Source organism: Drosophila sechellia, chromosome 3L (assembly GCF_004382195.2).
Source record: "Drosophila sechellia strain sech25 chromosome 3L, ASM438219v1, whole genome shotgun sequence".
In the NCBI taxonomy this organism is placed as follows: Eukaryota; Metazoa; Arthropoda; class Insecta; order Diptera; family Drosophilidae; genus Drosophila; species Drosophila sechellia.
Genome location: NC_045951.1, coordinates 19,333,143 through 19,359,138, shown reverse-complemented (window position 1 = coordinate 19,359,138; position 25,996 = coordinate 19,333,143). Strand labels below are relative to the sequence as shown.

The 25,996-nt window shown below is 42.6% G+C and overlaps 4 protein-coding genes and 2 long non-coding RNA genes across 14 annotated transcripts in view; 3 read left to right on the top strand and 3 right to left on the bottom strand.

Annotated features, from left to right (window-relative positions):
* The first annotated feature begins 516 nt into the window (after positions 1 to 516).
* LOC6619418 (exosome complex component MTR3) lies at positions 517 to 1,820 on the top strand. The gene is made up of 2 exons (XM_002043597.2): positions 517 to 744; positions 803 to 1,820. The coding sequence occupies exons 1-2, from the start codon at positions 594 to 596 to the stop codon at positions 1,633 to 1,635; spliced, it is 984 nt and encodes a 327-aa protein (XP_002043633.1). The 5' UTR covers positions 517 to 593; the 3' UTR covers positions 1,636 to 1,820.
* LOC6619417 (U4/U6 small nuclear ribonucleoprotein Prp3) lies at positions 1,719 to 3,918 on the bottom strand. Its single transcript, XM_002043596.2, has 2 exons — positions 2,705 to 3,918; positions 1,719 to 2,650 (listed from the first exon to the last, which is right to left on the bottom strand). The coding sequence occupies exons 1-2, from the start codon at positions 3,744 to 3,746 to the stop codon at positions 1,896 to 1,898; spliced, it is 1,797 nt and encodes a 598-aa protein (XP_002043632.2). The 5' UTR covers positions 3,747 to 3,918; the 3' UTR covers positions 1,719 to 1,895.
* Positions 3,919 to 4,025: 107 nt separating this feature from the next.
* The window catches only part of LOC6619415 (chromodomain-helicase-DNA-binding protein Mi-2 homolog), a 28,112-nt gene continuing 6,141 nt past the window's right edge, over positions 4,026 to 25,996 (top strand). For 2 of the 3 annotated variants that reach the window (XR_004361900.1, XM_032719749.1), the window contains exons 1-3: positions 4,026 to 4,183; positions 25,574 to 25,650; positions 25,710 to 25,956. Coding sequence is in view for 2 of the 3 variants with exons in the window: in XM_032719749.1 (XP_032575640.1) it covers positions 4,147 to 4,183; positions 25,574 to 25,650; positions 25,710 to 25,956 (361 nt within the window). In the remaining variant the exon portion in view is untranslated. The remainder of the gene's footprint in view (positions 4,184 to 25,573; positions 25,651 to 25,709; positions 25,957 to 25,996) is intronic. The other variant, XM_032719750.1, reaches the window with a different exon arrangement.
* LOC6619416 (RNA polymerase II elongation factor Ell) lies at positions 4,822 to 24,945 on the top strand. 3 transcript variants are annotated; one of them, XM_032719753.1, is made up of 5 exons: positions 4,822 to 4,951; positions 16,817 to 16,912; positions 16,971 to 17,318; positions 17,383 to 17,432; positions 19,183 to 24,945. In XM_032719753.1, exon 5 carries the CDS (start codon positions 19,531 to 19,533, stop codon positions 22,702 to 22,704), a length of 3,174 nt encoding a protein of 1,057 aa, XP_032575644.1. In that variant the 5' UTR covers positions 4,822 to 4,951; positions 16,817 to 16,912; positions 16,971 to 17,318; positions 17,383 to 17,432; positions 19,183 to 19,530; the 3' UTR covers positions 22,705 to 24,945. The 3 variants fall into 3 exon arrangements, with proteins under 3 accessions (XP_032575644.1, XP_032575643.1, XP_002043631.1); XM_032719752.1 differs by having other exon boundaries at positions 4,822 to 4,968; positions 16,822 to 16,912; XM_002043595.2 differs by having other exon boundaries at positions 4,822 to 4,968.
* On the bottom strand, positions 6,824 to 11,182 carry LOC116801275. Of its 3 annotated transcripts, none has more exons than XR_004361905.1 (3): positions 10,363 to 11,182; positions 7,733 to 7,961; positions 6,824 to 7,651 (listed from the first exon to the last, which is right to left on the bottom strand). It is a non-coding gene; the product is annotated as an uncharacterized LOC116801275 (long non-coding RNA). The 3 variants fall into 3 exon arrangements; XR_004361904.1 differs by lacking the exon at positions 10,363 to 11,182 and adding an exon at positions 9,234 to 9,499; XR_004361906.1 differs by lacking the exon at positions 10,363 to 11,182 and having other exon boundaries at positions 6,825 to 7,138; positions 7,212 to 7,651; positions 7,733 to 8,272.
* LOC116801274 lies at positions 15,535 to 16,484 on the bottom strand. 3 transcript variants are annotated; one of them, XR_004361903.1, is made up of 3 exons: positions 15,996 to 16,484; positions 15,904 to 15,938; positions 15,535 to 15,678 (listed from the first exon to the last, which is right to left on the bottom strand). It is a non-coding gene; the product is annotated as an uncharacterized LOC116801274 (long non-coding RNA). The 3 variants fall into 3 exon arrangements; XR_004361902.1 differs by having other exon boundaries at positions 16,006 to 16,484; XR_004361901.1 differs by having other exon boundaries at positions 15,904 to 16,484.

Here is a 25,996-nt window from a genome sequence, read left to right as displayed (position 1 = left end):
GGCCTTTCCAGTTGTATTAGCTGTAATTCCTTGATACGAACGGAGATCTTTCTCCGGACGTATTTGGTGAAGTAGCGAGTCCCGGTAAGCAAAAATGGGTCTGTTGATGGTTGTTTAGGATGTTAATGGATCTCTCTAATTCCAACTTTCATCCTGCGTTAAAAAAGTATCCTTAATTTTTTCGTTGAGCTTAGGAAAATCATTATTCCACTAATATTCTGTGCCGAGTGGATTTGGATTGTCTTAAGCTTTGTTTTACAGGGTATTTTTTCTCTTATCAACAGAGAAAATAGTACCAAGAAGGAATCAAAATTTTATTCAGACTTTATAAATAATTAGCACAGTCTGCCTAATAAGAAGACTTCGTTGAAGATATAAAATAAAGATGATTATTTACTTAAAAGGTTCTTTGAAGGATTTCATTCAAATACGATAACCTACGATAAGCGATACAGAATCGGTATAAAATGTCTAATTATACAAAAATACTAGATTCGTATTTTCGATTCGTAATCGAAAACTTAAAAATTGTTGGCCCACATGTGAACTCAGTTTGTTTATTTTCTTATTCAAACGAAATATATTATATTAATATGTTAACGGTGAGCCAGACGAAGAACACCCTGCTCGATGGAGCCTCCATTGAGGAAGAGCCGTACATAACTCTGCAGGAAAGCGAGGATTTCTTTGAGAGTCTTGACAAACCGGCGAAGGAACCAACACAACTGGCACCTAGAAACACCTGTTAGACTTGCACATCCTTATTCGTAATTAAATTTCTCATACATCTTGCGATTTACAGTCATCCGCGCCGGTGTGTTGACCACAGTGAGAGGTTCCGCCTACATGGAGTACGGAAACACAAAGGTTCTGACCATTGTGGCCCCGCCAAAGGAGCTAATCCGCGCCAGCGCCCGCAGAATGAACATGGGCGTGCTGAATTGCTATGTGAATTTTGCGGCCTTTGGCACAGGGGATCTGGATTCGGTGCCGGAACGGGAACGCTACCTAAGCAGCATGCTGACCAAGGCCTTGGAGCCGGTGGTGTGCCGCACGGAGTTCCTCAACTTTCAGCTGGACATACGGGTGCTCATTCTCGACGATGACGGCTGCCTACTCAGCACTGCCATCAATTGCTGCGGAGTGGCTTTGGTGGAGTGCGGCATTTCCACCTACGACTTAATTACGGCCTCCACAGCTTGTATCTATCGGGATCACGTCTTCCTGAATCCCAGTGCCAAGATCGAGGAGCTGCTCTGGAAGCATCGCAGCAACAGCGGCACCGATAGCACAACCAGCTCATCATCCGTCCAGGAGCACGGCCTGATCATTACCGCCAGCATGGACACCTTTGAACAGATTGCCCAGTGCCAGCAGTGCGGATATCTCAGTCCAGACACCTATGTAAAGCTGCTGGATTACACCCTGGACATGAACAAGTCCCTGAGAGAACTAGTCAAAGGCGTGCTCACGAAGCGGGTGAAGGAACAGCACGAACTGGATCTACGCGAGAAGGCCGAGACCGCTCTAGAAGATCAGCGGCTGGAGGAGATAATCGAGAAGCTGAAGAAGCAAGGACCAGAGGAGTTTATACAATCGAACATACGGGAGGATCCCTATGTAAAGAGGCAGTAGTTGGTAGAGAACAAATCATACTGACACAAATCCCGGATATAATTAAACAACTCCCACCACTTGAAAAATGTCTACTACAAATATTTAGAGTCCAGACAAAACTTTTATTCGTTATTTTTGCACTTCCAAAGTTCCGAATAGCTTCGAAAATAATAACATCAAATGCGTAGCGCTTCAAAACTTTAATTCAGACTTGTATCTTTCCGAAAGTGAATTTGTATTACTGTAATGTATCTAGTAATTCTTAAAATGCCTTTTGCCTACTGCTGATCCGTGGAGGCCTCAAGCACGGCTCCTGAGTAGGCCAGATCCCAGTAGTGTTCGACCTGGTGCTTCTGAAAGAACTCACGGGCCATTTTTTCCATGGGAAAGATCTTAAACTTGATCTCGCCAAAGTGCCGTCGCTGACTAGTACCCTCCCAGACGAGCACGCATGAGTTGGGCACGTCCTGGCCGTCGTTGCCCTTGGCGATGTCCTCCTCCCACTTGATGCGCGTTAGCATGAGTCTGCGATACTTCTTCTGCTGCTTGGGCCCACCCTCCACGACAACCACACAGCAGTCGCGGAACAACACCACGCTGCCGGTCATCTGCAGCTGCTTGGCATTGGTCTCCACCTTGAACTTCTTGCTCTGGTTGTCTTGCAGATCTCGTATGCGATAGACGCTCACATGTACTCCGCAGCTGGTGTCCTCCCTCAGCTTGCGCTGCTTCTTTTCGCTCTTCTGCTCGCTGGTCAGCTTGCGCGCATTGTTGGCATCTTCGTGTGCCTTCTGCCGCTTGGCCATCTGCTCGCGCACATGCTGCTCCATTTTGGTGGGATCTTGCACGGCCTCCGAGCCAAGGACTCGCATCAGGTTGGATATGCGCAGTTTCGGCTCCGGTGGAGCCACCAAACCCAGTCGGATCTTCTCCTGCTCCTCCTTCCAGGCCTCGCGACGGTTCTGGCGACGAAGCTTTTTGCGCTCTTTCTTGGTGAGGAATACCGGCAAATACACTGGTTTCAAGGGCTCATCTGAAGGAGTAGGTGGTTAGTTGCTTGTGGGACATGTTCTAGCTTTCAACTTACTTGGCGGCTTCATTTGTGTGGGATGCTCTATAAGGTTGGTTATGGCTGTTTGGCGTATGCTTATCTTACCGCTTGCCTCGTCCACTGTCTCCAGATCCTGGGTGAGTATAACTGAGTCCCACCACTCCATGGCAGGCACATCGTCCGGCATGTCCTGTTTGGGGGCAATCAATGCCAGTTTGGTGGCCGACGAGATGCCAGTTTTTCGGGCTATTTGCGAAATCTCATTCTGCAGCCGCTCCAGCTGGCTCTTCATGCGCATTCGTTCGGCCAGCTGCTGGAACTTGCCGGGCTCGTGGAATCTCAACGTCCTCTTGGTTCTAACAGTGGGCTTCAGGGCTATGCGGTCGTCAATGTACTTGATAGCTTCTTCCTGGGCCGAAGCGCCCGACTCACTCCGTTCACCCAACCCCGTTTGGCGCTGGAACACCTCCCGTTTCTTGGCGCGTATGTTGGCTTTCAATGTGGGTGTCACCGTGGGTATATTAATGGTACGTCCGCTTTTGTCCACAGTGCGCCCTTCATCGTCCAGGATCAGGGGTTTGGGTCGTTCCTGCGCCTGAGCAGCAGCTGCAGCGGCGGCCGCTACCGCAGTCGGCTGAATCAAACTGGCCAAATTGCCAGTAAGCTTGGCCCTGATCTGCGCCTGCAACTCGGCAATCTTCCTGGCCTTCTCCGAGTCCTCGGGCGTGGGCTTCTTCGCCAGCGCTTGAGTGGCTAGGGCGACGGGCATTCCGATCGATGGAACTGACGCCAGCAGCGGATCCTTGTCCCTTAGATTACTCAGGGCACGCTTGCGTTCCTCGATCTCCCGCTGGGCATGGGCCATCATCAGCTTGATCTGCGTGGAACTCAGCGAGGCGGGTACGGCGACCTCCTCTTTCTTCTCACCACCGCCGCCATTCTTTTCCGGGACATCGAAGCGGGATTTCTTGGGCGCTTCAAGGGCGCTTCCACCACCACTTCTGGAATCTGAGGCTGCAGCGCGCTTTTTGGACAATTTCTGTTCGTCGCCATCCTTGCGCGTGATAATGGACGACATAATTCGCAATTAAATGGGTTGGACTAAAAAGTAAATCTTATTTACCAACTGCTTGGCACATTCCTTGAGCTTAAATCAGCGATTTGCAATTCAAAAAACAATACACAAGGTTTTTGGTCTTTGGTGAAAAATTCTGCGAAACACGTAGGGACAGGGTCGTTAAAGAAACATAAAAGTCAGGGTTGACATGTCGCCAGTGTGACCGTTTCGCTCCGTTTTATCGGGGTGCAACCCTAGTTCTCTCACTTTTTTGTCGCTCTCCGCTCCGCCATATTTGTTGAAGCCGCTTACAATTGTCTATTTTTTTCTCGTCGTGTCTGTGTGTGCTTAATTATTTGTTGTGGAAATTAAGGCAATTTCGTGTGCTCAAACAGTGTAAAAGTTGCATTCGAGTGCTACAATGGCATCGGAGGAAGAGAATGACGATAATTTCCAGGGTAAGTGCATTGTTTCAGTCGGCCAAAAGTCGGCGTGAAAAAAACTCGGTCCGACCGTCGCTCGGTCAGGCTAAGAACCGTGGTCATGTTCAAGAGCCGCAAAGCCGCGCAGCGTGCTGCGTCCCCCTCCCATTGTTTATTGTTGCCTATTATCCCAATTGGTCATTGTCATTGCTTTACCTCGTTATAATTTATATGTTTACAGCAATTGGTGAAATTTGTACATGTGTGGCGCGTTTTTTTCGGGCCTTTTGCGCCTCCTCCATTCCACACATATTTTTTATTGCATTTTGTGTTCCCTCCATTCGCGAATGCAGGCAATATAGACGTCCCGCTCACTCATCAAAACATATGTTTTATATGGTTGTTTTGGTAGAAATTTAAGAGCGGATGACTCTGTAAATCGTTTAGAATTAAGTTTTATCTTAAGTTTTTTAGCAATTAAGATGTTTACTTTACCTGTGAATTGTCAAGTGACAAATATAATCTATGGAAAATATAACTTAGTTCATACTTATTGTGGTGTTACCGTATATGCAGTGTTATCGTTGGATGGTATCACCTGAAAAATAGTGTGCCCCTTTTGGAGCTCGTCGAGAATACCCAGACGGCCTCGTCTGCCACCATTTACATTCATTGTTGCTTGGACGTGGCAGCCATGACGTGATTTCTGAGTTTTTGTTAAAGAGATTACATTATTAATTGTAGAGAAAACTGTTAATTAAGGGGAATACGTGCATTACTCGCCACCGCCTACCAATTGCCAGTGTAAATCCACAAATCCAGTGCGTAATATATACAACTGAAGGAAAAGCGAAAAAAGAATGATGAAAAGTGTGTGCAAAAAATAAAAACCTGAAATTACCACAAAATATGCATATGGATATATATATATATACATATAAATTGTGTAAGAAAGCAATGCAAAAAGAAAACGAAGCAATATGTGCATATATCTAAAGAAACGAAACAAATATGCGTGGAATATTGTGGAAAATCTTGTCGCACTTCCACTGACGCACATACATATGTGATTTTTTCCACTCCCCCTTCGCCGACGTGCTCTCTTGATTGATTTCTCCACTCTCTCGCGTACTTGCGTCTCTGTGTGTGCGTGTTATGCACGCGCGCTCCAGCCAAACGTCGCCGTCGCCCCGTCTCTGTCGCTCCAACGTATATGATAAAAAAACTCACAGAAACCCGACGCGTTTAAATTAAATTTAGTTAAAAACAACAACAAAAATATAGCTACCACAATGCAATCATACCGAAGTGCCTTTAAAACAACTAAACTATAGTCTTTTTAACGAGTTAATCAAAATATGCCAACACACAAGTAAGACAAAGAAGAAGAAAAGTAGAGTGTGGAAAAGAGACGGTGCCAAGGGATGGGATTGGAAGGTGCCCCGTCTCGCGAGGAAATTGCTGGAATGTAGTAGTAGTTCATAGGAAAACCCATAAACAATATGCCGCCTCTGTGTAACAAAAAGCAGCAGTATCCATAGCCACCCCAATTTTGCATACAATTTATGTTAATTCGTTCGCAGCTGTTCCTCTTCTGTCTACACTCCTCTTCTCTCTTCTGTCCCTGCCCCCATTCGCCTCTCTTCTGCTTTTCCGTTCGACGCTGTTGCACTGTGGGCGTGTGTATGTATATGTGTACGGTGTGCGTGCCTGAGGAAGTTATCCTAGAGAACTAGCGTGGGAGTAGAATTCAATGTCTAATTTTAACACGTTCCCCTCCCCGTCCTTCGGTGCCCATTCTAATTGGATTCGCTGCCGTTATCCTTCGATACATCGATAGGAGGATGCTAAATTCGCTCTCTTTTCCCTCACGTTTGTGACGTCAGCATACGTTGGTTTATTCTCAATTTCACCATTTGCCGGTTCTGTGATAATTTTTATATGATTTTCTGCGCTATGCTGTTTTCAAAATTGTATACTTTAACATTCCCATCCGATTTCCGATTACTCTACCCCAAGTAAACAATGAAGAGTAATGCGACATTGCATAAATTACAAGAGGCTAAAGCGATAGAGTGGTGTGCACATGTATGAGTGCCACTATTTATGCAGTAATGCAACAATAAAAGGGTGTGAGAGGGATAAGAAGGTATCGGCCGGCAATGACGTATGCATTTTGCCTACGTACACAGAAAGAAAAACGCAATGGCATTTAAAACCTTTTAATGTTTCATGCAATTAAAGCACATATCGATCAAATTTATTTTCCTTAAATAATCATAATAATGGCATTCATTACCGTAACTTTGTATCTTTAGAAGATCCAAATGAGTTGTTTTTTTCGGTTGTCAATCTGAACATTCTTGTCATTTTTCTATCAAAAGCTTCGCTGTTGCCGACTGCATAAATCTGCTTAAAACCACATGTCTAACAACAACAACATGGCGCCAGCACAAATAAAATCAAAAATTCAATACAAGAAGTGAAAGTATACTGTGTGTGTATGTGAGCTGCAGTTACCGGTGTATTGGTGACGATCTTACCTTGCTTTGGCGAACTACAACTTGCCATCCCGCTCGCACGCACTGCATTCAATCAAGCCAACAACAAGTGGTGCTTTTTTATATCCGCCATGTATATACATATATATATCTATATAAATATATATGTATGCTTGTATAATAGGTAAATGGTATGTGTGGGCTGGCATTTCGAAAAAGTTTACTTGCGCTTTAAGTCCACAAAACTATGAAACATAAATAGGAAAAGTAAATATTATTTTAGCTTTCAAATATGTTCATTTTATTCGAAAAACGCTCTCTCAAGTAGAACAACACTAGGTCGCTTCGATAATGGTTTTTGTTGTTCTTCTCGATTTTGACATTTGACGCGCATCGTTCGAGTCCGCTCTATGTGCCTCTCTCTCTTTCCAAGCGATTTGATAGGAGCGTGTGTGTCGCTCTTCCGGAGCGAAGGTGTTGTTGTTTTCGGCTGGAGTGAACACAGAGACGCACACATAAATACTCACAAAATCGGCAGCGTTTGACATTGATTACGGTAATACCTTTGGTTGGTCTGTCAGTCTGTGTGCCTTTTTAATATTTGTGCAACTGCTGGTTGTCTTGTTATTTCACCTATTTACAGTAAATGTCTTGTTGTCGCTGGGACAGAAGGCCGCTATTTGTTTCAGATTATTCGTACGCCAATGCACACACATATCACTCTCGCACACTGTCACAAAAACTCAGGCAGCAATTGATATGGTACATTTGTTGCTGTTTTTTTCTTTTTTGGAAGTCACCGCCACCGCAAACGGATACACATGTACCGGATTGTGTACGGGTTCATTTATTTTTTAAAGCATTCAAAGTACTTGTATGGGAATGTGAAAATTAATCCAAGCTTATCACCTGTTGTACTGATCAATTCAAACATTTTGAATGGATGCTCTGGACATTCTTCGAAATAGTTTGTTGTCGATTGACCCGATTTAAATGTGTTTATCTAAGCTCAATTACAGAGGGGGAGATATGTATGTAGTAAATAGGCAATGTGTTAATGATTGTAATAGATCACCTTGCATACCTGTAGTCCCTCTGCAATGGAATGCTTTTTAGCATGTGAGGTGAAAGTGAAGGTCATTAATATTTGCATATGAAAATGTTTACGCAGCGAAAATGCCGAAACATAAATGGTCATATGGCAAATGCTGTTTCGTTTCGTCGTGAATTTCGCTTGCCATCGGACGCCATTGTGGTTTCCGTTTCTGCTTCTCTTTTGCGCTCTCTATTTTCCTCTCATTCTTGTTGTTTTTCTGAAAAAAAAAAACACAAGCAGAATTGTTTTTGCTGTTTTTAATAGCCTTAACTTAATTGGTTCATAGTTTTGTAATTGTTATCGAGTTCCGTTGTCGGCCCACAGCAAAACCAAATTTGTGTTCGATTGTCACCGAATATAGGTTTATGTACGTTTTCTGGGTGTGTAAACAGACAAACAAATAAAACAATGGCACGCGAATCTATGTGTTCCATTTTCCCTCCAAAACATGCGTAATTGTGTCAGCAAATTTGTGTCATTTCTGCTGTTTTAGCGCATTAGCGAATGTAATCGAAATCATCGGTTTAATCGGTTCTCTTTGCGCTTCACTATTGTCTAATTAGCCAATTAGTCGCTCGCTAAGCCAATGCGACAGCTTGTAAGCTCGGCATTGCCAACAAGGTGCATAATTGTTGCCAACGACATTGCCAGCGCCCACTGTTTTCAGTGGAGGTCACGATTTTAGCAAAGAATTTCAAAACATTTCTGTGTCGATGCGTACTAGTCGGTAGGAAAAAAGCGAACCGAAACCTCTAGATAGAGAAAATGTACTTGAGATCCATGCATTTTTAAATCCTTTAAAATATTCAATTTGTGATTCACGATTTAAAATTTTGGTGTTTTTAAGTTTATATCCGCAAAAGGAATACAAATACCAGAGGCGTTATGACTAATTTCAGAAACCCTAAAAATATGAATCATAGAAAGGTTTCGGCTTGAAAGTATTATAAGTAAACATTTGCAAACAAATAGTAACTTTGTATAAGTCATAAAACAAAATATCTATACCCAACAATGTTTTAATTATTTTAAAACTTGGTTTATGGACATGTGTAGCTACTTATTAGCATAGCCACTGATTAGTTTGCAGTTGTGTGTTAATTATAGCGGATTTACACTCTTATATACAAATAAGCAGTTAATAAGCCTTTTGTGCACACAGTATAGAACATTAGAGGTAATTTGCTGACCGCACCTGTACATTTGTGATTATTATTGTAATCCGTAGTTAACTTTGGCATAGTTTCTTATAGCTGAGAAACCAGAAAATAAAACCCAAAAAACGGACATTAAAATTACCACCAACCCAAGAGACAGAAATAAAAGTAGTTGACAGCAAGCCCTCGTTTTCGTTGTTATGGTTGTAGTTGGTACAATTGTTGTTGTGGCTGCAGTTGTTGTAGTTGTTGCCACCCGACTGGTTACATATTGCTACAGTTGTTGTTGTTGTTGTTGCTCTCGCTCTGCGGCGGTAGTTATATGTACGTACGTATAGGTAGTTGTTGTAGTTGCGGTCGGTTTAGTCATACCACGCTCGCCTATAATGTTTATATAATTTTTCGTATCTTTTATTTTTCACATGCATACCGCGCGAGGTTTTTTATGGCTCGTTTGTGGGTTGGGTTTTGTGCACTCGACTCCACTACAAAAGCGCAACTCGAGTGCTGAATTTGTCGTTTTTTACTTGTGTTTTTCTTTTCGAACTCGCTCTTTCGTTTCGTTGGTACACAACTCGTACTTGATAAGAAAACCAACCGCAACATAAATCGAGGCTTAAGCGATAGGTGCTGGCTTAGCACAAAAAAGAGCGAAATTAATTGATAAAAACGAATTGAAATTTTGGGCTATAAATAAAACCATTGAAGTTGAGGTTGAATAATATCCGAATTAGTCAGAAAAACTAGAATGAATAATTCTAAAATATGCATATATTTTGATCATTACAACGCGGAATAAAATAGTTTTCATATTTTTCAGCTGGTTTCCGGTTGAAAGTTCCGTTTCTTGTGGCTAACTTCTGAATTGTTGTCATTACTGAAACTGGGTCTGCTCGAGATTCTTGTCGTTCAATCGCAGTTCCCATTCATTGCCTACTGCTCTGGTTTGGCTTATTTTTTGGCCAACCTAAATGGCAACGGAGACCGGAAACTCCGGCAAATAGAAAAAGGCAAGGTGATGGCCAGAACTGACGCGCTTTAAAAGCTACTTCTGGTGTGTGCTTGTGTGGGAATGACACACAATAGGCTGTCATAGAAGTGGAGTTGTTCTGCGGAAGTTCAATTAGCAACCTACTAATTAAGTGGAAAGAGAGAAAGGAAGCGAAAGCAATCCAGCAAGTGATAATTGATCGGATTTTTGTAGCCATATATTAGATGCATTTGCATTTCACAAGTGACTAAAGCTTTTCACCGAAAATGCATGTAAAGGTTAACTATGTCATTTATAAGATCCCCGGCAATTAAAGAGATACATACGTTTATGCCGCAGCGTAGAGCATTAATGCACTGGCGGTCGAAGATATAAATTAATCACAACTCTAATACAGCAACCAATAAAGCAGCAGTAAAATTGGTTTAATGAAATATTAAAAAGTTGATTGTACGCTCAATTTGACTGACCTTCAGTAATTTTAAAGATATAGCCTCAGATACATGCATACGTTCAAAAGTGTGTCCGTCCGTGTGTGCTGCATACATGTGTGCACGCATATACTATATACGAAATGTATATTCATTTTTTATAATGAAAGACAGCGGCTACAACAGCAAAACCAACAGCAGCAGCAGCAAATACAACAGATTTATAACAACCCAGAGAGGGAAATACCAGTCGGCAATCGCGACTCGCTCCGTTGGTGGTTGTTATTGTTGGTGTTATTGTTATTGTCGGTGTTGGTGTGGTTGTTGTTATTTGGTTTGTTTCAAGTCCGTTTGTAGTCCAGTTCCAAATTGCCAACACTGTTGCTTACCGCTGTTTCTTTTTTCATTAATACCCTGTAATGGGGTATTCATGTTTTTAAAGCTCAATTCTGAAAGATATACCATCCCGTTTTTGATATTTCAATTATACAACCTGGTGCTACAAATAGGTATTCAATCCGAATTTTGAAAATTTTTTTGTGGTAGATAACGCCAAGTGTATTAGCAACTTCGGCTTACTGCCTGTCTCCCCTCCTTTCACGTTTCGTGTGTGTTTCGGTGCTGTTGTCAGTCGCGTCTTGCCGCTGCTCCGATAAGAAGAAGAAATCCGAACTGAATCTGGGAAGACAAGTTTTCGAAGCAAACGAAGCCAAACCATCGCTGCCGCCGCTCACTCTTCGCGGCTCGGAATGGATCGTATCGTATCGAATCCGAATCGGAATCCAAGTCCGAAACTCTGGTCTGGTTGTGTTTCTTTTTTCGAATGCCGAAGCCTTCTAGGAGAAACACCATCAACACCCCACCCCATACCATACCATCCCAATCCACCCCACACCATTCCATTCCACTCTGCTCCACTCTACACTCTACTCCATCATTTGGCCACTTGAGTTGGCCATGTTTCGTATCGGGTTTTCCAGTGTTTCGGGCCTTTTGGGTGTTGTTTGTTGGTGCTTTTTGCTTTCCGTTGATTAGCATGCATATGTGTATGTGTGCTGAAGATATCGCACTGGCTACCAGCCGACGACGACGACTTTGCGTTACGAAACCACATATAAAAACTTTTATTCGAAATTTATTTAAGTTTGGTCTCCGCTGCGCCACTTCCAAAGTTCTTTATTTATTTATTTATATTTCGTCTTTTCTTGAAAATCAAAGAGGCTTAATTATTATTTAAATTGAATAGAGCCAAGCGATTAACGAAGACCAGTTAGCAACGGGCAGCATATTAGGGGATATTTTTAGGCCACAGATTTATTCTGACTTTTGACTTGACCAAACTTTAAGACGATGGGTGGGTTGAGCAATAGTGTACAAAGTTATGTTAGAATTAAATGTTAAATATTATCCATGACATATTGCAATTATTAAAATTAATTCGAACAATATAATCCCATATTTTTGGTCTTTTATTGTTCCATTTTCTTTTTTGTGTCCATTTGGAAAATCTAGTTCATTTTCAATCAGTAAGCCCACGTCCGTTAAGTGATTTTTTTTACGTATATCCATTATCCATCATCTAGTACCCATTTTTGCACTGCTGATGACATCCTAGACTAATTCTAATATTAACTGAAAACGTGTTACCGCCACTGGCAGCGTAAAAACCCAATGAAAACGTGTGCCGGTAGTTTTGTTTTCGTAACCCACTCTTCGTGTGTTTTTCTGATTAAATTTAAATTGCTTTTTATTGTCGGGTTCATTTGTTTTCGTGGCTGTTGTTTGGCTGGCTGGCTGATCGGTTTCAAAAACCAGATTCTACTGGAGAGGCAGCAGGCTCATTAATACAGGCTTCGTAGAAAACACACTTCAAAGTGGTTTGGTTTCTCGTTTTGTTTGAATCCGATTTTCTAGACTACAAACAGCTGGCTAAAAGCTTTCTTTATCCATCGATTTGGTGTGTTCGCTTTTTTATGCTTTTTACTTCTTTTTTTTTGTCTTCCCAGATAAGGTTGTCACGTAAATAAGCTTTCATATACAAGCAAAGTACCTAATCTAATCGCGGAGCGCAGTGTCGGGCGTATGTTGAAATTTCAATTTATGCCAATTCACGGTCAATGTTTTTCCGATCCGAATCGCTCGTAACTCTTCAGATACTATATCAGCAATATTCCGAGCTTTACGCATTTCCGTTTCACTTTTGGGCTGTAAAAAGCAAATCAGAGTTATGTAATGATCGGTCGTTGAACGAACAGTATCGGCTGTTCAGCTGTTAGCAGCTCCTTTTTGTATTTGTCATTCTGAATCGGGAATTTGGACGGGCTACAAGTTCAATGTACGAATTGTTTTATATATGCCTTATACTGCTTATTCTCGATATATCTTTTGTGGCTGCTGTTGATTATACATATGTATATATATCTCAGAAAGTTCAGTGCCTTTAGATAAGCTTAGGACGAAATGTGTGCATCATAGGTTATTAGTCGTTTTTCAGAAAACAAACTTAATTGCACCCTTGAAACGCGCTTCGTATTTCCCACTTGAAAAGTAATTGCTTTCTTGAGAACCATTTAGGAAGCACGCTTAATGTTTGCGTCAGAATTATAATACATGACATTTTATAGACCAGTAATTGTTGTAGTTAACTCTGTTGATGTTACAATTAGATCGTTTCAAGTTCGCTTCGTTGAATCGATAACAGTTTTTAAGCTTTTGGTGAAGTTTATAGTGCCATTTATATCGTATTTATATGCATACCATTTACTCTTAATTGATTCTGCCTTGTATTTTAAAGAGCATTAAAATTAATCGATAAAATTTCAATTATTTCGATAACAACATTGCTGGCATACGAACCTACTTATTGCACTTTATGACTCAATAATTCTGTTTAAACAACCTCGAATTTAGTGCACAATTAGCAACAATAATGTTAATTCTATGCTTCCGAAATTATTTGTATTTGTTCCACGATTATTTCGATAAACAACGGCCTTTGCCATCGGTGCATCACTGTTGAAAATTAACCCCGGCAAACGGCATCTGAACTTCGAGTGAGGTACGACGGCATTTAGCACCTTTTTATTTTTACTTTTTATCGTGAAATAATATTTCCCACTTGATGTGTTGTGTTGTGTTGTGTGAGTCACACACTCGAACATTTTGTGTTGTGGGTGCTGCCTTCTCTGGCGTTTTTGTTGTTGGTTTGTTGGACTATAAATAGACCAGTGCCGAAGATAAAATTTTATAATATTGCCATTTTATTATATAAAATAGATGTGGGTATATGAGATTCGGTTCTCTCTGGTCGCTCTTGCTCTCGTCTCGAAAATGCACAGATATGGTGAAAAACAATACGAAATATGTACGTATGTATGTTTGTTCGGTCGCTCAATGTCCAAGGCATTTGGGATTCCCATGTGGGCAATTACCAATAAGGCGTGCGTCGGTTTGCCCGGAATCGCTTGCCCCATAAGTCCCCCAACTGTCCGATTCCCAGATCGGTTTGCACCATTATCGCCAGCTCCGGCAATTGATTATTCACTCAGCACACTCGCACACCCTGAATGTACTTACCCGATTACTTACCTATATACATATAGTCGTTGTAGCGCTCCGCTTGGTGCATTTGTATTTCATTTCTCTTTAACTTTTAGTAGGTGCAAAGTCTGATAATAGGTTTGGAAATGCAATACTATCAGGCCAGTTCCGATTTTACCTTATTTTTTACTTTCGACATTTTTGCTTATTAGTTTTCTATATGACGACGTAGTAACGCAATTCCCAAGCGAGAATAAGAAGATTTGAATGCTTCCAGAAAATGTATTTTAATCTTTATATCTTATATATTATATCTTTATATTCCGTTGACACATGAGTTTATGTAGGATCGATCTGTGCTCCGTTGGGATACCTGGTCGATTCCTGCAGATGCAGGTCTTAAATGTGATTTATAGTTACTTCTAGAAAATACTCCTACTGCAAACGCTAACTCTCTGATAACGAGCTGCTATTTCATTTCTTTTGATAGCAAATACTTGCTTTTCTTCATTTTATGACGTAGCCCTGGTCGGTCGTTTTATATCGATCGATTGTTCTGGTGCCCGCTTGTGTGCGATTGTAGGTGGCAACCCTGGCGATCTGCAAAGATTTCCTATGAAGTGCACCCCCAGAATTGCTGCGTTATGTATGTATATGGAACCGAGGCAGAGGCCCGTCTCCGATGAGGTTCTTGTTCTTGCTGCCCCATTTCCTCATTGAGCATTGTTATCACCACCTCGCTCGTTTCTGTAAAGAAGTGTAGCACAAAGAAAACTGCTCGTGCACAGCTGACAGCTGCATCGTTCCACGAACAGAAGTATGTATACATATACATACACACTAAACAATGTACTTACGTACATACATATGTGTATGCGAACGAGTGTGTCATCTATTTTTCAACCGTGAGATTATACATTCTTACATGTGTATGTATGATGTGCATGCACCTAGGGGAATGGAATGGATTGGTTTGGATTGTGCGGCGGGTTTAGGGAAGCGTGTTCACGTTCGAGAGCGTGTGCGTTTTGTCTTTTCTCTTGAGCATTCCACTGCACACGTTTTCCACCATCTTTTCACAAAGTTTCCATTTATTGCACCTCGCAGCAAACGAGGGTATATTGTTTTGACTGAGCAGATTTAACCACAAGTATCAATTAGGGTGAGGCATAGTCAGGATTTTTTTCGCATTTAGCCAAGGATTTTAAACCTAGCATTATGAATTCAAAAACATCATTTGGAAATTTGTAGAGAAACATTTTGGTCATGCACTAAATTGTAATTGTTCACAACATAAGTGAAGGCTTGCTTTGATTAGTAAAAGGATTGAACTATTAAATAAAACTATTCGGGCGTAACAGGGAAAAGGTTATCCAAAGATTTTCTTCTTACCTTTACCATTCATTATTTACCATGGGTGCTCTCCTGATTGCTAAGTATATTATAGTCGGGATCGTTCTCTTCCTACTTGTTCATTGTTTTCCTATTCCCTTGGCGGTTTATGGCTCCTGTTTGCTGCGGCCAGCTGTTGTCGAGGTCCTCGCATTTCCTTTTGCCTGTCCCTTGCCCCCTGACCCTGTGCCACCTCTTCCCTCACTTTGTGTCGTCGCAGTGCATTGGCCTTTCGGCGTTTTTCCCTCAATGCTATTTGAACAAAAACGAAACTTGAAATTGTATTATGCTGGCTGCGCAGCGACTCTGCTGTTTTATATGCACAGTTTGAATATATTTCAGCTAATTTGTTTAAAGTTGGCGGTGATTTTTTTGTTTTTTTTTTGTTGCCGAGGCGGTACCCAGGGACATCATTGTAGGTAACTGGAGGAAAAGCAAATATTTTAAATAATTAAGAAAAGCAGTGGACTAGGAAATGTAATTACGAGTATGATAGCTAGTTCATAAATGTTTTTAGTATATTTTTTTTGTGTAGAAAAACGTGTTTTCAAACGATCAAAATCGTTTACATTTGTTTCGGATCGAATTCGTTTATTTGTATTATCTATCAAACAAGTTACACTAATTATATAAAGCCAAAATTCATACCGAATTTGACAGTCTTCTCATAGCCGGAATTACAACTGAAATGTAGCGACAAAGATATTTTTTATCATTGGCAAAATAAGGGTTTGGGTTACTTGGGTAAACCTCATTAATGGGCATCCATTTTCCGGCGGACACTTAGGTAATAATAGGATGTATCATTCTCGGGTTTTCCCAGACATCTTCCTATCTTGTCGCTCCCGTTTGAATGGCCATTCGTCTGTAAGCTTCTTTCTCCTTTGCTCCCAAGGGCAGGTGTGCGCCCTTGACTGTTTTACCTTACTTTTAGCCGTTGGTATGGGCAAAAACCAAATAGAAATGTAGTTTCATTGTGGAATACATAAGAACACTTACCTACGTACATTTACGCACGTGTTACTGAGTATGTGTGCGAGTGTGCGGGATAAAATTTTTAACCATAAAATAAACAGAAACGAGATAAGGCAGGCAAAATTCATTAAACAAAAAACTAAGGCAAAAAACAGGCAAACAAACTCATGCACACATACAAACACGCTTACTTTACTTAAAAGTTAGAAGATCCGCGGTACAGTAAATCTACCTGAAAGCGGAAAATTTTCGTATGCAAAAATGTCAAAAGTGAACCAAAAATACCAAAAACAACAACGTCGAGGCTAAAATATGACAACGAATTTCGCGTGCTCTGCACTCGCGCTCTCTTTGCTAAGAGAAACTTGAGTTTTTGAAAGAGTAAGGGAGCGGGAAGAGAGCAACGAGAGCCAAGAGCGAGTAACGTAAACACACAACAGCTGAGCGCGGAAAACGTATGATCGCGAACGCGTAACGCAAAACAAACCAAAAAAATCGACCGAGTAACGGGAGAGTGGAAGCAAAACTATCTCAAGTGCAAACCAAATAAAATACTAAAGTGTTTTCCTTTTTTTTATTACCCAAGTGCAGAGTGAAATTAAGTCAATGCAGTAACAAGGCAACGGAACAGAAATCAACAACACACATACACACGCACAGTATAGCAGCAATCAACTCACAAGTATGCCAAACAAAGCCATAAACGTGATTTTATATTAAAATTGGTCACAATTTTGCAGCAACAAGAAGTCAACGTCCAACAATTTAAAGCTCATATCTCGATTGACCGATAAGTCTAGACCACCAAATCGATAATACGCATTTACCAACACTGCTGCGGCGAGAGAGCAGAGCGAGTGAGCGCGCAAAACAGCTGATTGCGACTGGCACACGGTTGTTGTTGCAGTCGTGCTGTTTTTCTTTCTGTTTTGTTGGAACTTTTTCGCTGCAGCGATAAAGAGAGCGGAGCGCGAGAGGCAGAGCAGCACAAACTACTACGTGTGACGTGGTGTGGGGGCATACAGGTGGCAAAACAGCTGTTTCAACAGCAAAACCAATCTGTTTTTTATTAGAATACATAATCAATTGTAAGTACGCCCGTTGCCTGTTTGCTTCTTAATCCGCCACTAAGCTGAACTATTATTCTTATAGTACCGCCTGCAGATTTCCAGCTAAAAAACAAACTCACATACAACCAAAAAGTAAGCTTAGTATATCTAATTTTTTCAATTGCTAAGACGTGCCCAGATCACAAAAAGCTCACACGCGCAAAAAGAGAGCCAAAATTAAGAGATTGACGAGTGCCAAGTGCCAAGTGCGCACATTAAAATATTGCAAACTTGTTTTCATTTCTGCCTTGCTTTGCTTGACTGGCAAAAACAAAAACAACGAATTATACGGCAAGTGATACAAGGCACGTACATACCAAAAGAAGCGAGGAGCCAGAGAGCAAGAGTAGCCAGGCTAAGAGCAGCGAAGTGATCTGCCACTCGCTACTTCCGTTCTCTCACTTGTAATAAACGAGTGCAAAGAGAGCAGCAGCAGTAGCAACAACAACAGCAATCGACGGGCAACCACTTGAAAGCAACTCGTTTCGATTTCATTTAGCAGATACCTTTTGTACGTTGATTAAGATACCTTGGCACACACAGACGCACTACAAAAGAAGAGAAGGCAGCTAAAAACTGCACTTAAAAAACACATAAAATAATAAGAATATCAACTCGATAAATTCAGAACAGTTCTCCAAATGAAAGTACAACAAAATCCACTTGACCAAAAATGTCTTGAGTAAAAGTGTCGCATACGCGTAAAGCGTACGTATAATATAGAAATAAATATATGTATTCGTGTGTGTCCGCCAGCCAATACAAAAGCAGCAAAAAAAGTGGTTAAAAGGCATTAAAATCAAACAATATTTAAAGTGCTGAAAATTAGTGTGCGTGTGCAAAGAAAGATTTAAGTGTACAAGTATGCGTGTGTCTGTGCACACTGCGATAGCCCAAAACGTACTTATGTATCTATGTGCAACTAAAAAATATAATAAGCAGAGTCAGTGCCAGTAAAATATATAAAAATCAGCGTACAAACACAGATGATTTTTAGCGAAAAAGCGAAAAGGAAAAAGATGAAGCAGCAGCAACAACAAAATTAACAACAACAGCAAGAGTCGCAGAGAAGCCAATCAAACCAGCAGTTGTCTCGCTTCAACGCGCTCGCTACGATCACCGTATGAGCGAGTGAGAGAGCGTAAGGCCAGTCACGGACGTGTGCGAGCGGAGCGAAACATTGATTTGCTGTCTTTGATTTTGCTTATGACCTGAGGTGCTCTCTTACATACATATAAACGCCATCATCCAGGCATACAGTAGACGAGTGTGAGTGAGAGAGAGAAAGAGCATGCGACACACGTACGCACACACATATTGACACCTGGCGCAGGAGTCGCTGCTTGCGGCACTTTCAAATATATGAAAATATAGCAACAAAACCAACAGCGAGAGGGGCGAGTAGAGCAGTAGCCTTCCCCCACCTTCCTCGCTCAGTAGTAACATTAATAAGAGCAACAAAAACAGGGACAAGAGAGCAAAAATACATGCCTACCTTAACCCAATTAAAATACCATATTATTTAACAAAAGAAATTGTGTTATTTGCAAGCAACACATACAAAGAGAACGATCGAGCGAGCAAAAGAGAGAGAGTATTTGACTTTTTGAAAGTGTAAAATTTAAAAATTGTTGCCTTTGCCATACGGAAGTGAAATTCTTACATTCGTCAAAAAATAAAACATCATATAGGCATAGCTTTAAATGTCATTGAGATAAGTAGGCCTGCATAGTTTAGATTTGTCAGTTCATAAAAGAGCGCAGTGGAAGTGTGTCACGTCTTAGCAAGAACCTAAATATCCAATACGATTACAACATACTAAAATCAAACAATATTTGCACAGAACCATCAATATCTACAAAAAACAAACGTTAGCATCCGAGAGAGAGAAACTTCCAGTGGCAGCTTGCTTACCCAAGTCGTCTACTTCCACAACGAGTGCTTCCCGTACTTCCCGTCCTTTCCACGAGATCAACCAAGCCGTCGACCACCTTCCACACAACGATAACTAGCACAGCCCAGCCCCTTCCACAATTACCAAGCTGGCCCAAACAACACAACCAAGTGCAACTTTCCAAACTACAACAACTACTACTGATCCGATCTCTCATAATCCATTTCATAAATTTTCCGGAAACAATCGAGGGGCTATCTAATTGCTATCTAATTGGCGGCTAGTTGCGCGCACGTTATGACCAATTCGATTGCGTCAACGAAATGCCTGCCCAATGCACTATCGACCGGCAATTATGGAATGTCCCAGAGCCACCGTTACACCGATGATAGCAAGGAGTACATCATCGTCAAGCTTACCGATTCTGCCTTCCGTGCGATCGAGGAATATCAGCGCGATGACAACGCTAAGCGCCTGCAACCAGGCCAAAGGGCCAAAATCCAATTTGTGGGCAACACGGGCGTCATCCATTTCCCGCGACCAGCGACGGATGCTAATGGCATCCCTAATGCTAATGGCAATGGCAGCGACGCGACCGGAGCAGGAGGAGGAGGTAGCCGAAAATTTGGCTTCACTATCAACAATATGGAGGGAACGCTTGAGTGCGTTCAGCAGCAGCAACGGAACCTCGGAGTCCTCGGAGCGGTCACCCTGCGAATGCGGATTCATGCCAATGACGATGTCTACGATTCGACACGCACAAAAATGGCCATTGCTGAGGAGACGGAGAAGAGCAAGTGCATCAGGGAAATCAAGCCGAATCAGTCGGATATCGGGCGTAAGGTGAAGAAGCCGCCATCAGCAATCCAATCTTCTGCCTCCACCGCCTCAGCCTTCTCCTCCTCCAACTCCTCTAACTCCGGTTTGACGACGACGGCATTTCATCATCACAGCAACAGCAACAACAGTGGGAACAACAACAACAGCAGCAGCAGCAGCAATAGTTTTAATAGCAACAACCATAGTCGTAAGTTAGGTTCATCGCCATTTAATGGCCTAGGCGTAGGATCCAGCAGCTCCTCCAGCGCGTTTGCCTCGCGCTCGCCCAATCCCAGCACGCTGGGCGCTAGCGGCACAGTCAATGGCTCTGGCGTTGGTGGTGGTCGCTATGGTGGCGGTGCAGCCTCCTCGCTAGCTTCCACATTCGCCAACGGCATCTCGCAGGGCTACAATAACCTGAGCGGCAGCTCGCCAAGAGACTCGATGACAGCGGGAACATCAGGTGCGACTGCCTCATCAGCCATCTCCTCACGCAACAAGATGCCAAGCGGAGGCCTTACCTCCTCCAACTCCAACTCCTCATCGTCCTCCAGGAGTGCCAATAACAAGTCGTCGGGCGGCAACAAGATGTCAGATGTGTCCAGGCGCAATATACGAGAACGGCTTATCCATCTGCTGGCCCTCAAGGCCTTCAAGAAGCCTGAGCTCTTTGCGCGCCTGAAGAACGAGGGCATTCGGGATCGGGAGCGTAACCAGATCACCAACATACTCATGGACATTAGCACCATGTCGCACAACACGTACAATCTGCGTCGCCAGATGTGGAACGATGTGGATGAGAACTGGCCCTTTTTCAGCGAACAGGAGGTTCAGCAGCTGAAGCGACGCAAGCCGCAAAATCTGACACCGCCAATGAGTTCGGACGCGGGCAGTTCGACGTCCGGCCAGAGTCCAACATCGACGCACACGGGCAGTCCTCCGCCGCCTTCAAGTAATGGTGGTCCCGGTGGCGTCGGAGGTGGAGCAGGCGGTACGGGCATGAAGCGGACCAGCCTCGAGTACGACGAGACCATGTTCAGCACTGTTCAGCCCAAGAAGCAGCGCATCAGTCACTACAAGAAGGACACTCCGCCCTCGGGGACGTCGTACTCTTCCGCTGCGGTATCGATGTCACTGGGTTCCTCTGCATCATCCAGTCGGAGTCGGTATACGCCGCCGCAACGCCAGCCTGGTCCATTGGATGATCACAGCACAAGTGATCTTAGCTACAATGTGCTGGACAACATAGAAGAGTTTATGAGCTCCACGGCAGCGGCGACGCAGCAATCGATGGAACAGCAGCATCATCCGAGAAGCAGCAGTAGTAGTAGCAGACGAGGAAGCTCCTCGTTGGCGGGCACCAGCAATGGGGGCAACAACAAGGATAAGCGGAACTCTACGGGCAGCAATTCAAGCAGCTCCAGTGGCTATGAGACGCAACAGGATCGCCAGCGTTCAACGGCGTCGATGTCGTCAAACCGCAGCAGCGCATCCTCTTCAACGACGCCGCCGAAGCTTGCGGCTAGTTTTGTGCCCGCGGCTGCCTCTGGATCCGCTTCCGGTTCCAGCAAACAACGTATGCCGCCCCAACAAAGCGACCACAACTCGTACAACAGCAATAACGCGCAACATGTGGCGTCCAACAGCAAGAAAAGGACGTGTAGTGTTGGTCCTAGTGGTGGATCGAGTAGCCATCGTCACAGAAATGCCAGTGGCTCTAGTTCCGGCTATCAGCAGGTGCCGCCACCTTCGTCCAACTCGCGGTCGTCTCTCCAGCAGCAGAATCAGCACCAGAAGCAGCAGGTGCAACAGCAACAGGCGCCGCCGCAGCAGCAGCAGCAGCAGCATTACCATCAGCAAGCCAAGCATCCGTCGCCCTCGCAGCAGTTGGCTGCTGCTGCCCATGCCTATGCCCATGCCACCGCGGATACGGACTCATCCGCCACGCCGCGCTACGACTTCAGCCAATACGTGCCCATCCAGACGCTGGAGGTGCGGCGGCGTTACAAGACTGAGTTCGAAAGCGACTACGATGAGTACCGCAAGCTGCTGACGCGCGTCGAGGATGTGCGCAATCGCTTCCAGGACTTATCCGAGCGTCTGGAGAGCGCCAGGCGCTGTGACAACGGATACGGGGACTACGATCACATCAAGCGGCAGATTGTGTGCGAATACGAGCGGATCAACAACGATCACACCATCGGAGAGGACAAGCAGCGGTTCGATTACCTGCACGCCAAGCTGGCGCACATCAAGCAGCTGGTGATGGACTATGACAAGACTTTGATGAGTGCCACGATGGCGATGGCGCCCACGGACGTCGTTGCTGCTCAAAGGCCCGATCCAGCTGTGGCTAAGGCGGCGGCCAGGTTAGCCGAACATCATAGGCGCCAACATCACGCCGCGGAGACGATAGACCAGCAGCAGCAACAGCAAAAGCAGACACATCAGCAGCATTTGCAGCGTCATTTGCAGCAACATTTGCAGCAGCAACAAAATCTACTGCAGCAGCAACAAAATCTATTGCAGCAGCAGCAGAGTGTGAGTAATTCGGATGACAGTTCGGATAGCTCGGATTCCAATGATGACGACGACGACGAGGACTGCGATGATTCCAACTCTAATACCGATGACGCTGAGGCACGCTACTGATCCTGATCCTGATCCTACTGGGACTACTTCGATGAGACCATCCGCAGATTCCCATGTAAAAAGGCAAAACAAGAAAGAAACTAATATACATAAATACAACGCTAATGTAAGAAAAATGAAAAAAAAAAAATACAACAAACAAATCATCAAAATGGAGAAAACACCAACAAAAACGTTCTATAAGAAATTGTACTGCAAGCAAACAAAAAACCCTCAAACAAAAAAATGTTGAAATTATGTTAACAAAACAAAAACTTAAAAAATACACACTTTCGAGTAAAATAATTTTTATTACAATAAAAACGAGGGGTAGGCGGCGGTCCAGAACTGCTGTCACCGAATTCTACATATATAAAATACATATATGGACTATATATACATAACAACAAAAAGCCAGAAGAAGACGACGATATGATGAGGGGGAAACAAAATCAATATTTTTAAAAGCAACGGCGAAAGCAAAAAAAAATTATATACGAGTTGTAGACTTAATTTTTTGTTGAGCATATTGAGCAGCTTAAGTAACTAAATGAAAAAGAAAACAGATGTTTTACCTTGCGTTTTGTGTGTAATAAATATTATTATTATATTATTATTATCAACATTTAAATATAGCTTGTATGTTTTTCGTTTTTAATCTAGACTCTTCTTATTTTTATTCTTGATTTTGTTTAACATTTGTTACAAACGGCAAACACACACACCTCACCTCACCGGATATCCCACACACGACATACACACAACACACACACACGCAACACTGCAAAGGACTACACTCATCAACAAAACTTCTGCATTTTCGGGCATAGCTTTTGTTTTAGATTTGTGTTTACAAATGGAGAGATTGAAAGAGATATAGCGAGCGAGTGGGGGGCCAGCACAAAGTGTCCTCGCTGCTGCCGACTGCACGTGCCCGATGTCCTGCATCCAGGACACTCATGCACATACATATGTGGTGTGGGTGGGACTGGGCATTGGGTGCGAGTAGAGTTAACTGATATTGAGCCAATGTTTGCCTAGGCCTACGATGACCACAACTGAATACCGTGACCAACCGACGAACACACCGACACACTGAGAGAACAAGAGGGGAGCACCACAGAAACTGCAATTGGTTAGGAGGGGGATGGGGGTAGTATGAATAGATTGGGCCTGTTATTAACATTTTAGTTTGGCAAGGCATTTTAAAGATACAATTAACTTATGATTGGTACCAACTAGGGATTGGTTAGGAACTTACGATAAAAACAATGTAACAACAGGCAAAACTTAATTCAAGTTGTTTGTAAACGATGCAGCTGCTCCTTGGCCGATTTGCTAGGATTGTACTTCGTTTACAACCAGCTCCATGTTACCAATCCCCCATTGAATACGCGAGGATGTGTTTGAAAACGTTTCCCTTTGGTGGTGTTGCATGCGGGCGTGCCTCTAAACAATAGACTGAACTTTTAAACGGCTTGTGTAGAGAAAATTCTTGTGTTTTATCGATAACTAGTTAATTTGTTATATATTTTTGTGTTTTAACAATGCACAGGGTTTCGTTTCGCGTTTCTTTTCTGGCCAACAGCGGCGGGCGGTACCTTTCCAAACGTTAAAAACTATCGAAATCTGAAGTAATAGGGACATTTTTCGAACTGAGACGAAGACGACGGGGGAGACTTTATTTATATACACACACATATACATATTATTTGCGGCTTGGACTAGTTATTGCTCAAAAACTATGAGAGGACTAATAGAAATGATATACTTAATGGTTGTATCACAGCTATGGCGATCCCTTAAGTTGTTTGCTTTTAGTTTTAGGACAACTCTAAGCGTGTTACGAAAGCTTCCTTAAGTAAAGTAATAATAATATCGAACTAAATAAAACTGAGAGGAGAGATGAATGCAGTCGCTTGATAATTATCAAATTATTTGCTGAAACTCTAGTGTCCAAAATGATAAAGATATGGGAAGATGAAACGAAACAAATGCAAAACTAAACAAAGAAGTTTAAGAACTAACACGAAATTGAAAAGTAAAAACCATGAAATTTTAGCTATTTCGTTGCAATATTTTTTATATACGATATTTAAGTAGTAGGGGATGAAAAACAGACGGAAGGGAAAATCAAATGAAACATTGAGATCAAGTTGCAAAAATCAAGCGTTTAAAATCGATTCGTAGCAATTACAACAGAATACAAAATCATATATACAATTTATATACAAGAAACAAACAAAAAAAAAACACTAAATATATACAAAAAAAATAATATATATATATACGACATTGACATTTGATAAGCAACAAAAGAAACTTACTAGTTTTATATAAATGCCACGCCCTCATACATGAATACGCCCACAAAACTCACACACCAAACACAACAAACACACCAACATAACGGAGAACTAACACAGCAATTGAAAAAGGAACTTATTAACGATTAATGATTGTGTAAGCCGAGAATAGAAGAAGAGTAAAACAGATCAAGAGACATGAGAAAAATATTATTATTATTATTGTACATCTTAAGAGCAAAACCGCTGACAAGACCAGCAGAATGAAAAATCTTACAAAAAAAGAGATATTGTTATATACTAGTAGTTATTAAGACCACCAACAACAAAAGAAGAAAGATGAAAAAAAAACTTGACAAAAAAAGCAAAAAATAGAATCAAATAAAATATTGAATCGAAAAAAGCTAGTTTTTCTCTGTTGACTTTATCTTGATTATTGTTTCCTCCATCTATTGACCACCAACCGACCATCGATTGAAGCTCCTTGAACATGACTCACGGTAACTCCAGGTCGCCTTCCAAAGCGATCAATATATCGGGGTAGAACTAATTGCAACTCTTTCTTATTCCTCTGATTCCTTTAGAAGAAGAAGAGGCCCAGGAGGACAACGCACCTGCGGCGGAGCTGTCCAACGATTCCGACGCGCCTCTGAAGCCGAATGTGAGTGGTTCTATAAGTCATGAGTATGGTATATAGATGTAATCCTCTTAAATACCCAGCAGAACGACGAAGACGACGACTACGATCCGGAGGACAGTCGCAGGAAGAAGAAGGGCAAGAAGCGCAAGACCAGGAAGGGCGAGGAGAAGGGTCGCAAGAAGAAGAAGCGCAAGAAGAACGAGAGCGAGGAGGACAGCGACTTTGTCCAGCACGATGAGAACGTGGAGTACCCCAGCACCTCCAAGCGCGGTCGCAAGCGCAAAGAGGAGAAACAGGCCGCCAAGGAGAAGGAATCGGCTTCATCCGGTAAGAGCTGGGATTTTAAATAGTGTAGTTACCACGAGTT